The sequence below is a fragment of the Euwallacea similis genome, chromosome 8 (assembly GCF_039881205.1).
Source record: "Euwallacea similis isolate ESF13 chromosome 8, ESF131.1, whole genome shotgun sequence".
NCBI lineage: Eukaryota > Metazoa > Arthropoda > Insecta > Coleoptera > Curculionidae > Euwallacea > Euwallacea similis.
Genome location: NC_089616.1, coordinates 2,810,204 through 2,825,851, shown reverse-complemented (window position 1 = coordinate 2,825,851; position 15,648 = coordinate 2,810,204). Strand labels below are relative to the sequence as shown.

The window sequence follows — 15,648 nt, the reverse complement described above, 5'->3', positions numbered from 1 at the left end:
TGCAGTCCGTCGGAGGATTAACTTCGACTCCAATATTTGACATTGAATACGTGTAACTGTAGGTAATGTAAATACATTGAATTTTCGGTGTGAAAATTTTTTTACGTTTCTTTTGGGTCACTTTGAATATCTGCTATGATTTTTTTAATTATTGAATTTTTCATATTTATCGTTTTCTATAGTTCATTTAAATTGTTTTTTATTTAAAATTTTTTTTTTATGAATTCAGTCTTTTGATTAATTTTTATGACATATTCCATAAGTGACGTCAGCGTTCACATCGACAAACGTCGATAATTATCGAAGGAATGGGAAGTTGTTCTGCATGAGAAAAGAAAATAATTTTTTTCGACGTGAAATGTTAACCGTACCAAAAATTTCCAAGAAATAGAAAAGTTGGAGAAAGAGCTAATGTATCATCAGAAAAAAAAACGACACGATGCAGCTATCCAATGAAATGTTCTGATAATTTTTGTACGAAGATGGCTAAGAATTTACCACTTTCACATTGCGAAAAGACATGAATGTTACATAAAAATAATCCATGTACTAATGAATAAATGCACAATGGGATTCATTAGAATCCATTAAAGCATTCTCGAGATATAGCAAAAAGTATGTTTTTTTTCAAGAACTTTGACCGCCAATAGTATCTAAACGAGAAACTTTCTTCAAATAACTTTTGACCTAAATCTTAATGTTTTGACCCAAATAATCTCGTGATACCATTTTTGACATTGATTTTTAGGACACCCTGTATAGTTAATAACGATCAAACATGTTTCTTTTGGAGTATTATATCGGCCCTATTTCCAGTCTCAAAAAATACAAATAAAGTTTTTTCATATCCTCATTATAAGTCAGTACTCAATGTAGAAGAATTTAATCTTTCAATGACACTTAATCAAGTTCCTAAATTTGGAAAACTTAATAATATATCTATAAATATTTACCTGCTTGAATTGCATGAGACTGGATTAATAACAGTTCCTGCAAAATTGACACAAAAAACTAAATAACTATGTTAATTTATTATTAATTCACAATTATTACTCACCAAAAATTCACGATTGTGAACCAGTTCCTGAAGATAACGTTAATATTGAAACTAAATATCATTTTTGTTGGATAAAAAATCTTTTGCGTCTCATATCTAACCAAGTGAGCAAACGCAATGATAAAATTTATGTATGTGACACATGTTTAAATTATTTTTTAAACGAACAACTGCTAAATCAACACCCTAGTTTATGTGAAAAGAAAAATCATTGCCAGATATCAATTCCCACTCATTACATTTATGTTAAGTTTAAAAATTATGTCTTCAAACAGAGAGCTCCTTTTGTAATATATGCAGATTTTGAGTCAATTTAAAAAAAAAATCCCACTGCGCAAAATAATAAAACTGGAGTTTATTAAGAACATAGAGCATTCAGCGTAAGGCTTTTGTTGAAATAGCGTAAGCTCTTGAACAAAAATAATAATAGTTTATGTTCCTTCTTGTTTGATGAGAAGACCGCCAAAGCAGCTGTGTGATTTAGCCAACTGCTGAGTGGCCATTCTCTGATGATAAAAAAGCCGTTTTTGGATAACCGACAAAATGAGTTCAGTTCGGTATTAAACGTCTCAACAAAAACCTCACCACACTGTTTTATTTTGTTTTACCTCCATCACAATTCTTCACCCTTCCAGACCTTATAATTTCAACAGCTTTATCTTAAATGTTCATATGACGACTCCATATCATACTATCATAGCTATCAAGGAATAGATTGTTTAGTTTGGTTTTCAGAAAAATTACAAGATCTTGAAAATTTAGTTGTTTCAATTGAAAAATATTAAACCTATAACTGAAATAATTGATTGCAGTACTGTTAGAATATGTCACATTTGTGAAACATCTTTTCTACCTGATGGCATTATCGTAGTTGACCATAATCATTTCACCGGTGCAATAAGAGACTTTAGTCATCAAGGATGTAACTTAAAATTTCAAAAACAATATACCATTCCAATTTTTTTCCATAATTTATCCGGATACGATTCTCGCTATCTGATAAAAAAAACTTGGAGAAGAAAAATGGATTACATTATTGCCATTAAATAAAGAAAAATACATTTTGTTTACTATACATAGTTCTAAAACTAAAATAAAATTTAGGTTTGTAGACTCATTTAGATTTCTTAATACGTCTCTCGATGAATTTGTATCGACATTAAATATGTCCGGTTTAAAAATACTCAAAAAGGAGTTTTACACTCTTAGTATGGAACAGTTTGCCCTGCTAACAAGGGAGGGCGCTTTCTCTTATGATTATCTAGATGTCGTTGAAAAACTGAATGAAACAACGATCCCCTCTAAAGATAGTTTTTATATTCTCTTACAATTTGAACACATTAGTGATGAGGATTATGAACATGACAAAAATGTATAGAATTCATTCAATATTCAAAATTTAGGACAATATTCTGATTTATATTTAAAAACAAATGTTCTTTTACTGGCCGATGTTTTCGAGCAGGTTAGAGAAAATTCTTACAAGATTTATGGCTTAGATCCTGCTTGGTATTATACTTTACCAGATTATGTTTGGGACTGTATACTAAAGTACACGAAATGTCAGCTTCAAATCCTTAACGACATAGACCAAGTTATGTTCATAGAAAATGGCTTAAGAGGGGGCAATTCTGTGTTCAAATCGTTATTCTGAAGCCAACAATAAATATATGAAAAACTACAATCCTAATAAGGCCTCTATTTACTTATTATACAGGATGTTTGATTCAGCGTTACACATCCGAAAAGGGGTGATAGGTGTGATGATTTTCAACGTATTAAACCATATACAGGGTGGCGAATCGAAAACGAAACAGGCATTTTCGCATATTTAGAAATTTAAATTTAAAAAACGCTCGGACACATAAACCTTATATCCGAGGGGGACACATTATAAACGCATAACCGCTCCTTTCACATCAATCCCCTAGCCGGGGTGAGTTAAACCTCTAAAATCTTAAATGAAAAGTAGGATCGAGTAGTATCTTGTTTGAAAAGTCTTTCGATTCTCGTTATATTGATACCCAAATTGGTCAACTTTGATTTAGAAAATTTCGAAAAATTTGGAAAAATTAATTCAAAAGATATATCTGTTAGGACTTGCGACGTATTGTTTTATCACGGATTATGGTTGGGTTATTTATTAGTTTAAATGTTCAAAGTTAGTTTAACAAACTGATGTTACGCCCATGGACAACCCCAGCCATTGGGTAATACTGTTGGAATTCCCAGCGCTTAACACCCATCTTCGGCTGAGGGAAGTTATTTTATGATTGGGATTTCCAGCACTATTCTTTGTCGGACTAAAATTGCGAATCTAAATTAAAGGTACCGCCAAACGAATACAATGGCTGGGCTCCAATAAAAGCCCAGCGATCGTGCCTCTAAGTGCTACGCTTTAACGTAACAAGGTAGCCTAGAAGCCGCTAATGGGGCCCTATCGGGGGTACGTCTATGGGCGTTACACCTCCGTATCAATACTTAAGGAGGGTGCGAAACTGAAGAAGCTCTCTTTTCTCGCTACTTCATCACGGACTCGTACGCGTTAAACTCTCGTCAACATTCTTTAAATAACGCATTTCTCAATATTGTATAGTTGTTAATGTTACCAATAAACCTTTGTTAAGTTAAGAAGGTTTAGTTTCTTTTATACGCGAAAACAGTGTCTCTGAGACTGCGAACTCAGGGTGGTCCTTCATAATCGATCAATCCAGTCCACGATCTACGCAATTCACGGTTATCGTATCGAAAGGGGTGAGTCGACCCAACCACGTCACGCGCCAAATTTGGACCAAACAATATCATCTGGTATGAATTAATGATGAAATTGCTAAGGACTATGGTAAAAATAACATTAAGGCGTTTTTTTTGAAGGTACATGAATTCTGATAATTTCAACCATTTGCAGGGAGCGCGCCGGCCCTTTTTTTTGACTTGGTTGTAAAGGTACTCAATAGAAATAATACATTGTTATCATGTTTGGAATATTTTTACAGAAAATTAAAAAAAAACTATTTGGCCCTGATTGTTAGCAGTAACCAGTAATTCGTGATCAATTCAATTCAAAGTGAATTTTCTCGTGCAAAAAATTTATTTTAGGATAAATTTGTTATAGTTCCGTTTACGTTTTGCAAATCAAAAATGGTTCATTCGATTGCAGAGAGAGTAGAAATCATTCAATTCTTTTACGAAAATCATCAGTGTGCTAACCGGACCGCCCAACTATTCAATCAGAATCATGAAGACAATCAAGTGCAAAGCAAGTACATTTTGGAATTAATTCATAAATTTTGTCAGACCGGCTCTGTAGCTAATAAAGAAAGAAATGATTGAAACCTTCCCAGAAATGAAGCAATCGATGTTGCGGTTTTAAGACAGGTTCATCTGGATCCTACACTAAGTACTCGTCAATTGGATACTGTAACTGGACTCAGTCGACGCACTATTCAAAGAATATTAAAGGCCCATCTTTCATTCGTATAAATTCCATTTATTACAAAAATTGAATGAAGATAATTTTGACCGCCATTTGTAATTTTACGAAACTATAAGTGAACGAGCAATTGGAAATATCAATTATCTATTCAATATCTGTTTTTCTGATTAATGTTCTTTTTTTGTAAACGATACAGTGAATCGTCATAACTGTCGATATTGGTCAGATGAAAATCCCAGGATTTTTCATAAAGTGCATTCCCAATATTCACAAAAATTAAATGTTTGGGCTGGCATCTTTGGCGATCATCTTGTTGGTCCTTTTTTCTTACCTGGAAATCTCACTAGTGACCTGTACTTACAATTGTTACAAGATGCAATTGATCCCGCATTAACAGAATTATTAGAAAATGACGAAAATTACATTGAGGACCAGTTGATATTCCAGCAGGGTGGTGCCCCTCCCCATTACGCGTTACGTGTCAGAGAGTATTTAAACGAACAGTTTCCAGATCGTTGGATTGAGTCCTTAGCAATTTCATCACATCATTAATTCATACCAGATGATACATCTTTTGAACCAATTTTTCCGAATTTCTCGAAAATTGCTAAATCAAAGGTGGCAAATTTGGGTATCACTATAACGAGAATCGCAAGACCTTTCAAACAAGATACTACTCGACCCTACTTTCCATTTAAGATTTTAGGGGTTTAACTCAGCGCGGCTAGGGGGTCGATATGAAAGGAGCGAGTATACATTTATAATGTGTCCCCCTCGGATATAAAGTTTACATGTCCGAGTGTTTTTTAAATTTAAATTTCTAAATTCGCGAAAATGCCTCGACAGAACTGAACCAATTTGCTAAATTCCGCTAACTTGCAATGATTTTTTTCAGGCTGTAATTATTTGGTTCTTTAAACACACTTTTCTGCCGTTTTGGCTTCAAATTGAACCAAATTGATGAAAACCGGCCAAAATGAATAAAACAATCAGAAACTAACGAAATCGGTCAGAAACTATTGTTTTATCACGGAATTTGCTCAAATCGACCGATTTGGCTTATTTCGGCCAAATCTGGTAAAACTGGATTCAAATAGAATCAAATTGATGAAAACGTGCCAAAATGACTAAATCAGGCAGAAACTAGCGAAGTCGTTTAGAAACGATTGTTTCATCAAGGAATTCGCCCAAATCGACCGATTTGGCTTATTTAGGCCAAATCTGGTAAAACTTAATTCAAATTGCACCAAATTGATGAAAACATGCCACAATTCCGTGATGAAATAATCGTTTCTAAACGACTTCGCTAGTTTCTGCCTGATTTAGTCATTTTGGCACGTTTTCATCAATTTGGTGCAATTTGAAACCAAAATAGACACATTTCGCCGAAATAAACCCAAATCGGTCGATTTCAGCAAATTCCGTGATGAAACGGTCGTTTCTGATCGATTTTGCTCGTTTCCACCGGTTTTAGTCATTTTGGCACGTTTTCATCAATTTGGTTCTATTTGAATCCAGTTTTACCAGATTTAGCCGAAATCAACCCAAATCGGTCGAATTGAGCAAATTCCGTGATGAAACGATCGTTTCTGACCGATTTCGCTCGTTTCTGCCTATTTTAGTCATTTTGGCACGTTTTCATCCATTTGGTTCTGTTTCCGTCCAAAATAGACAGATTTGGCCGAAATTACTCAAATCGGTCGATTTGAGCAAATTCCGTGATGAAACGACCGTTTCTGACCGATATCGACCATTTCTGCCTGTTTTGGTCATTTTGGCACATTTTCATCAATTTGGTGCAATTGAAGCCCAAGTCGACAGATCTGAACGATTTAGCCAAAGTTCGACTTCCCGTGGATTGAGCAATTTATCGGCCTCGTCCTCAGGTGACGGATAGGGGAACGGCTAGTGCTTCCGTGCGGGGCGCTGGTTAGTGGGAGTGATAAGGGAAGGCTGCAGGATTAAACCTGCACGTCCAGAACGAAAACTCCTGCCGTGGGCCAGCTTGATATACCGTAGACATCTGGTGCATCTCTACGAGTGCGGCAGGAATGTCGTAATCGTCGAGATGAATCAGATGAGCGGGAATCCGTAGGGATCGCGTGGTGAAGCCACTATAAACACTTCCCAATTCTTAAGATGGTGTGCGCGCCGAAGGGATGCAAGACTTGGGGGAAGCCTAGTCCCGAGCGACTGCGCAGGGATTTACACTATGGATACGGGCCTGGCGAGCTCGCGGATACCTTAGCTGAAATTGTACTTAACTCCCAAAGTGCGATTTGCCCTGACTTACCTTGAATCTCTACCAATTTCCACTCTACGGAGTATCCTACAATTTTCCGAACTATCCCAAAAAAAAGAGGAACCATGATGAGTGATTTACGAAAACTGGTACCCCAGGCGGGTGATAGTCCGGCGTCTGTTCCGACCGGGTGAAAGCCCCGGTGGCCTGCGCTGGCCCCTCGGATTCTGGGGGGAGCCGTAACCACTCCGAAAGAGGAAAGGGGAAAAAGGAAGTAAGGATGAAGAGGGCCGAGAAGGAAGTAATTGAGTCCACAACTGTGGGAACGGCGCTCGAGAATGCGGTTGCGAGGATGGAGGACCTCTACCGCTTGCTTAAGACGAACTACAGGCCGAGACAGGACATCGTAAATGCCGTCTCGGACGTGCGTAGGGCGCTACGCAAAATAGTGCGTTCCGCACCGACCGCGGAGGAAGAATTCAGGGCGAAGAACGCGGCCCTGAGGAATAGGGTGGCGGAATTGGAGAAGGCGGGAAAGGTTGCGGCGGAGACCGTTAACTGCGCCTTTCAGACGAAGTCGGAGAAAGAAAGGAGGGTGGCAGAACAGCGGGAGAGGATTCGTCGCCTAGTCGCGTCCGGGGAGCTGCTTGCGGCGATCCGGAAGCGTTGGGAGGACGAACTCTTTTCGGCCCCTGAGGCAGTCGACGGCAACCCCTTGACCGAGGGGTACCGTAACGATCTGGGGGTGATTGTGGGGGAACAAGCTAGCTCCCTCAAGGAGAAGGTTCTTGGCCTGCTCCCTGAGCTTAGAGAGCTAGGGGAGGAACAAGAAACGGAGGAGATGCCTCTCCTCGTGCATGCTGCGGTGGGGAGGAAAAACGGAAACGATGGAGCGGTACTTATTTTACCGCTAACTGCAAGGCAACCTGGCTCCGGAGACGGTCTTCGGGGCGCTGAAGGACCTGGTAAGCACCGCGCAAACAGAGGGGAGGACGCGTGTGGTAGTCCCTCAGGTCCCAGAGTCGGATCACTGGAAACTGAGGAAACCTGGTGAGCTCGCGGCGGAGGGGAGCGGGTTGAAGCTTCGCTTCTATGTGCCCGGGTCGAAGGCCAATAGGGAGACCGGGGCGACCAGAGAGAAGGAAGAGGTTATCTTCGTGGCTAAGGAGGAGGGGGCAACGTACCTGGACGCACTCAAGAGGGTGCGTCGGGTGGTGGCAAAGGGGGGACCGGGACTAAAGATAGGTACAGTCAGGGAGACTAAGAACGGGGAAGTACTCCTGACCGTGCCCAAAGGGGGAAAAGGAGGTGAGTTGCGGGACCTTCTTACAAGAGAACTTGGGGGTGGTCTCGTTAGGGGGGGTAAGGGACGCCCGGTAGCCTTTCCGGTCTTCGGACTTGACGGCGTGACCACAGGGGAGGAAGTGATAGGGGCGGTGGCGGACACGGCGGGACTGGAGCGACAGCGGCTGCGGTTACTGGGACTTCGGCCCATCTACGGAAGCTGCCAAACCGCCACCCTTCTAGTGGAGGGAGACGCGACGGACAGCGTATGCCAGGTCACAGAGCTCCGGGTCGACATTTCAAAATGTCGGCTGCGGGGGAAACGGGACACGGGCCGATGCTTCCGCTGTTGGGAGAGGGGGCACAAGGCGAGTGAGTGTAGGGGGGAGGACCGCTCGCGTTCGTGTGCCAGGTGCGCGGGGGGGGGGGGGGGGCACAACGCATCTGTAGAGAGGAGTGGTACTGCCCCTTATGTAACGTAGGGGGACATAGTGCGGGGGGACCAAGGTGCAATCCCTTCGCCAAGGGGACCGGAGAGCAGCCCGTCATGGCAAAGGGCAATAGGGTGGTTAGGAGCGGCAGGTCAAAAACCAGGCGGGGGAAGTCCAGGTCTGAGGAAATGGAAAAGAGGAAGGACTCAGGATAAGACCTACTTATGGATTCGATGCCCGACAGTGAGGAGGAGAAGGAAGACTTTCCCACGACAAGTTCCCTTAGGTCTGTGGTCGGAGCACGGGTGGAAGTTGACAGGACGAACGACCGGGAACAAACCCGGCCGGACTAGATGAAGGAAGCGGGTGAGTAGGAACGAATGAGAGTGTGAATGAGTGAGGGTGAAAGGGTCATGGCGTCGTCGGGCAAGGAACTGCGGTGCCTACAGATCAATGTGGACAGGGGCCGTCTCGCGATGGATTTCATGCTCCAGGTAGTCAGGGAGAGGGATGTTAACGTGGTACTAGGGCCAGAACCCTGTAAAGTGGACGGGGGCTTCATACGGGACAGGAGCGACGACGCATTCATCTGGTTAGCGCCGGGTGTGGGAGCGCGATCGATCCACCGGGATCGGGGGTTCGTTGCGGCGGAGCTGGACGGCATCACTCTCGTCGCTACGTACTTCTCCCCGAACAAGAGCACCGCCGAATTCAAGGCATGGCTTGGTCGGCTGGAGGGGTACGTCAGGAGGCGGGACAGCAGAAGGGTTCTCTTAGCGGGAGACCTGAACGCGAAAAGTGGGCGGTTCGGCTCCGCGATGACGAATGCCTACGGCCGGGTCTTGGAGGAGTAGGACCGACGCGACAGAACTCATCCCCATCAACACCGGGGACGAGTCGACGTTCAGCAACCGAAACGGCAGGTCGCTGATCGATGTGACCATGGCGGGTGTGTTTGTGTCAAGATGGGTGAGAGAATGGAAAGTGGAGGCGGGAATGGAGAGTGGGAGCTGTCACAGGTACATTTCCTACCGGCTAGCACGGGGAGGAGGTGCATCTGGTGGCAGTGGGAACGGAGGTGTGGGGAAAGCAGGATGGATAGTGAATCAGAAAGGAATGGAGAGAATGAGCCGGTACGTGAAGGTGCAGGAGGGTCTGAGCGTTACCGAAACTCCCGATGAAATAGTTCGGGAAATAAGCGGTGTCTGCGACGATTGTTTTAGGAAGCGGAACGAGGGGAACAGGCGAGGAAAGAAAGCGACGTACTGGTGGAACGAGGAGATTGCGGAGAGAAGGAGCGAATGCATTAGGACGAGAAGGCGTTGGACAAGGGAGCGACCGAGGGAAAGTGGAGTCGAGCGCGGAAAGGGAATACAAGGAAGCGCGTAAGGCCCTCAAGATGTCCATACGTATTGGGTTATGAGGATAAAGGAAAACACACTGATTACTAATGATTCTCTATTTTCTGATACGCGCGGTCCGATAGATTTTAAAAGAGTGTCGTATTGTATCAAGACGTAGAAAAAGAAAAAATTTATCAAGCATCGCTCCAGACACCCGTTCATCGAACCTGTGTGTTTATATGTATAATCCTGGAGGGACTAGACCAAACATATCTATTGAAAAATAATTTATGTGTCTGATGGAAGTGATACTTTCATAAATTTTGCCTTATGAAAGAAAGCATTATCCAACACTCCCCCTCAAAATTTATGTCTCGATAAACTTAAGACACACTAACTTACGGACTCGCATAAACCTGGGAAGAATACAAAAATGATCCAACATTTGTTGCTAAGGATTAGGGAAACCCAGAAAAACCTAATCAGATCATTTAATTGACTTTAAATAGCCAGTATCAATTATATAACTATATTACTATAAAAACATCAGCAAAACATAAAAAAACTTCAAATAATCGACACTTAAACTGTTTATTCAATACCCATGGAGTCCCTTAGTTCCATAAATTTAGGTGATGGCAACGGCTTTGTCAACAAATCTGCTACTTGATTGTCTGTGGAAATATATATTAATTTTATTACCTTCCTTTCAACTTGTTCTCTAGTAAAGAGATACTTAATATCTATATGTTTAGACCTTTTGTGACTTGTTGGATTATTTGCTATATTTATACAACTAAGATTGTCCTCATAAATTATAATTGGTTCTGTAATATCTAGTTTAATAGAAATTGCAAAAGATTTTAGCCAAAGAGCTTCTCTCACGGCTTCAAATAGTGCCATGTATTCGGCCTCAGTAGATGATGCTGCCACTGAATTTTGCCTTTTTGTATTCCAACAAATTACATTGGTTTCAAATAATTTAAATATATATCCAGTAGTACTTTTTCTATCATCTAAGCTGCCTCCCCAATCTGAGTCGGCATAACCAGATAAGATATGTTTATATTCACCTCGTTTATAAGTAAGTTTAACATCGAGTGTCCCTTTAATATATCGAAGTACCCTCTTTAGATTAATCCACAGCTCTTTATTGTTTTTATTAACATATCTACTTAAAAAATTCACAGCTGTACTTAAATCAGGTCTAGTACATACCATAACATACATTAAACAACCAACTAGGTTTCTGCAGGGACTATCATATTTGTCATTGGAATTGAGAGCTTCATAGTTTAAGTTAACTTGAAGAGGGGTACTGACAGGTTTGCAGTCATACATGTTAAACTTATTTAAAACGCTTTTAAGGTAAGAAGTCAGGCTCAAAGTTATTTTATTATCGGTCCTATCAATTTTTATCCCTACAAAAAATTTAATTTCCTTTAAGTCAACCATTTTGAATTTAGTCATCAGATAGGTTTTGAATTTAACCATCGTTTCATTATTGCCGGTAATTATAACCACATCGTCGACATATAGCAACACATAGATATTTTTTGTAATGTTGCCTTTATTCATAATGTAAAGACAACGTTCAACTGGTGAATTTTGAAAACCACAATGATGAATAGCCTGCTCAAATGTTTCAAACCAGCATTTTGCTGCTTGTTTCAAACCGTACAAAGCTTTATTCAGTTTACATACTACATTTTTATCGCTTTCTATTCCTTCAGGCACTTTCATGAAAATTTCTTCATTCAATTTTCCATTTAGAAATGCTGTCTTTACGTCCATATGATGTATTAATAAATTATACTCATTTGCAAGAGCCAGCATGAATCTAAAACTTGAAATTCTTGCAACTGGTGCAAAAACTTCATCATAATCTATTAGATATTTTTGACTGAAACCCCGAGCAACTAATCGAGCTTTGTACTTTGATGGGTTACCAAACTCATCGTTTTTAATTGTAAATATCCACTTACAATCAACTATATTTTTATTTGCAGGTGTTGGCACTAAAGTCCATGTTTTATTAATTGTAAGTGAATCAATTTCATCTCTGATTGCTTGCTCCCAATAAACCCTGTCACATCTTTCTTTAATCTCCTGATATGAACTAGGAACTTGGCATACATAAACTTGTGCACATAATAAATAATTTTTGTCAATAGATTCTTCATCATATGACACAGGATGAATAGATTTAAGTCTTTCACTCCTTCTGAGTTCGCAAGACTCACTTTTATTATCCTTATTAAGGCTTTTATCAACCGCCATTTGCGGTTCCTTAGACTCTCTGTCTAATTTTCCTTTTTTACTAGAACTAGGTTCCAGTACATCTGATTTATTATATGTATCAGATTTCAGAGACTCTACTGATGTTTCTAACCCATCATCAGTTTCAAACCTGGAGTTTTCAATACCAACCCCTTTAGACCCTGTCTTCACAGGTCTAGATACCAAAAAATTAGTCTCATCTACTATTACGTCCCGAACTGTTGCAAACTTTTCAGTTCTCACATCCCACACTCTATAACCGTTTGGTTCGTACCCTAATAAAATTTCTTTCCAAGATTTATCATCAAATTTTGTTTTTAATATCTTGTTATGAACAAAAACTGTCGAACCAAACACCCTTAAATATTTTAACTGTGGCTTCTTGCCATGCCACATTTCATATGGTGTTTTGGCTTCTTTAAGTGCTTTAGTCGGTGATATATTAATTAGGTAGGTAGCTGTTAAAACGGCTTCTCCCCAAAACACTTTTTCTAATTGAGCAGTGTTCATTAGAGCTCGCCCTTTCTCAGCTATCGTCCTATTCATTCTTTCAGATACGCCATTTAACTGTGGGGTTCTTGGGACTGTTAAGTGATAAGAAATACCTCTTTGAACACAAAATTCTTTTATTTCATTTGACAGGTACTCTCTACCATTATCGCAATATAAGTGCACTAACTTTGAATTGAAATGAGATTCACTCTTTGAAACGAAATCTTGAAACATAGCAAAAACTTCAGATTTGTATGCAATCAAATAAGTTACGCAATAGTGAGTATAGTCATCTATGAACGTAACATAATAGTTTTTGCTATTTAATGTGGAGGGTGTTATTGGCCCGCAAACATCAGAGTGCACAACAAATAATGGACGATTTATGTGTTTCTTGTCCTTTGCCTTTTTAAAAGGTAACCGTGTTTGTTTACCTTTAATACAGGCCTCACATATATCGTCATCGGGTATCACATTTAATATACAATTTGTGTCCTCAAACATTTGTTTACCTTTTAGTTCATTAAACTTAAATTTACCAATATGGCCCAACCTTTGATGCCATAATTTATAGAATTCTTTAATTCCTACACTGTTTATTTCTTTACTAAAAGTCTCAGAGTTTGAAGACACAACAAAAACTACAATAAATAGATTATTCAATACTTTACCCCTTAATATCAGTTTGCCATTCTTGTATACTTCAACTCCTTGCTGATTGAAGACAACTGTCATTCCGGCATTTTGCATTTTTGACACTGATAAAAGATTGTGAGGTGCTTCTGGACAATATAAAACGTCTTCTAAAATTCCTTCAATTCCCATATTAGTGATGACGTTAACAGTTCCTCTTTTTGTAGCTTTTATATAAGATCCGGCTTTTGCTACCGATATCTTTATTGGAGTCATCAAATCAGAGGAACTGGAAAATAAATCACTCCTGTTGATAATATGGTCTGAAGCTCCCGAATCCACAAGAAATGAGATTTTGTTTTCGTCATGTGGTGATCCATGGTTGCCCGCCATAAATGCAAAACCACCGTGAGATGTTGTTGGGGCCTCTAATTGGACTGATTGTATTGTTCTTTGTTTATTGATAGTTTCCTGACGTTGGATTTGCCTTTTGTAGTGGTAACAATCCTTTTTAATGTGACCAACTCTACCACACTGATAACACTTTAGTCTTTTCGAATTTTGATGTTTGTTTGGAAATTTTGTTTTGTATGTTTCAGTGCGAAAATATTTTGTTTTCTTTTGTTCTTTGCTGTTGTTCCTTTCAGCATGTAATATCTTCGCACTGGTATCGGCACTTTGCTGTTTTATCTTTATTTCTTGGTCAAGTAGTCTAGTTTTAACAAATGCTAAGGTAAGGTTTTCTTCTGATAAAGTTTCTATTGCTGTAATCACACCATCATATGATGTGGGTAATGTAATGAGCAAATGTGATACTTTATCACTTTCTTCCAGTTTTGCTCCAGCAGCCAGTAATTCCGTTATTAAGTCATCGAAAAGTGCTTGATTAGTGGAATGTCTGCATTTAATTTCAAACTTAGTAACCTTTTCCGGAGAGTAAGTTGAGTGGCAACGCTTTTTCGAGCATAGATTGCATCTAAGCTCTGTATTATTTCTCTTGCAGTTTTTGTAGGTTGAGCAAAACTGAGGAAAGAGTCAGATAAAAATTCAACAATAGTACCTCTTGCAGTTAGGTTAGCCTCGTTCCAGTCCTCAGTAGGTTCTTCTGGGATTTCTTCGTCGATAACACTAATCACATCAAGTTCAGTTAATAATTCACGTATTCTGAATTTCCAAACACTGTATCGGTCTCCATCAAAGGCTTTAATGTTGCGTTTCACTTTAAAGTTTTGCATCGTTCTTATTATCAGTCACTAAACTGCACAAAATTTTGAAACACCTGTTTATTAGTTCTTCCCTTTTTTTTGAAATAATTTTTTTTCGGCGTTACACCTGGGCCCATAACCTATTGGGTTATGAGGATAAAAGAAAACACACTGATTACTAATGATTCTCTATTTTCTGATACGCGCGGTCCGATAGATTTTAAAAGAGTGTCGTATTGTATCAAGACGTAGAAAAAGAAAAAATTTATCAAGCATCGCTCCAGACACCCGTTCATCGAACCTCTGTGTTTATATGTATAATCCTGGAGGGACTAGACCAAACATATCTATTGAAAAATAATTTATGTGTCTGATGGAAGTGATACTTTCATAAATTTTGCCTTATGAAAGAAAGCATTATCCAACAATACGGAACGCTAAGAGGGAGTTGTGGAAGAGATTGTGCAATGATCTGAAGACAGATATCTGGGGTCTCGGCTACAAGATTGTGGCTGCGAAACTTGGTCATCTCAGGACGAGCCACTTGTCGGAAACAAAAATGTTACGGCAGGTGGACGAACTCTTTTCGAGGAAGGAGAAAAACGGATGGGTGCCAAGGGAACCGGGGACCGAACATGTGGCTCAGGTCTCAGCGGAGGAGATTCGGCAAGCGGTTGGGAGTCTTAAGAGCCGGAGGGCTCCAGGCCTAGATGGGACACTGAACGAGGTCTTGAAGCTATATCTTGGGGCAGTGTCCCAGGATATAGCCGACTGCGTTTCACGAATCTTGACTTCGGGGGTTTTTCCGAAGGTCTGGAAGAGGACCTGATTGGTCCTGCTGGAAAAACCGAAGCGGGAGCCGGGTGCGGAGGCCTCGTACCGGCCCATCTGTTAATCGACGGACTCAGAAAGGTAACGGAGAAAGTGATTAAAACCAAACTGATGGAAGAGGTGAAGGCGCGTGGCATGATTAGTGAAAGGCAGTATGGGTTCATGAAGGGCAGAAGCACCATGGACGCCATGCTGGGTGTGATGAATATCGTAGAAAAGATCAGGAGAACGGATTACGAGTGCGCGGGCTTCTACGTTATGGTAACCATTGATGTTAAGAATGCGTTCAATTCCGCGCCCTGACACCACATAGTAGAGGTGCTCAGGAGATCTCACGTGAGCAGGTACCTAACTAACGTCGTGCAGTCGTACCTGCACGATAGAATTTTGACGTTGCCTAACGGGGAGGCTCGC

The 15,648-nt window shown here is 40.4% G+C and overlaps 2 protein-coding genes across 2 annotated transcripts; both read left to right on the top strand.

The window, feature by feature from the left end:
- The first annotated feature begins 8,842 nt into the window (after nt 1–8,842).
- On the top strand, nt 8,843–9,304 carry LOC136410523 (uncharacterized). Its single transcript, XM_066392715.1, has one exon. The coding sequence runs from the start codon at nt 8,843–8,845 to the stop codon at nt 9,302–9,304; it is 462 nt and encodes a 153-aa protein (XP_066248812.1).
- Nucleotides 9,305–9,392: 88 nt separating this feature from the next.
- On the top strand, nt 9,393–9,839 carry LOC136410522 (uncharacterized). Its single transcript, XM_066392714.1, has one exon. The coding sequence runs from the start codon at nt 9,393–9,395 to the stop codon at nt 9,837–9,839; it is 447 nt and encodes a 148-aa protein (XP_066248811.1).
- The last annotated feature ends 5,809 nt before the right edge of the window (nt 9,840–15,648 follow it).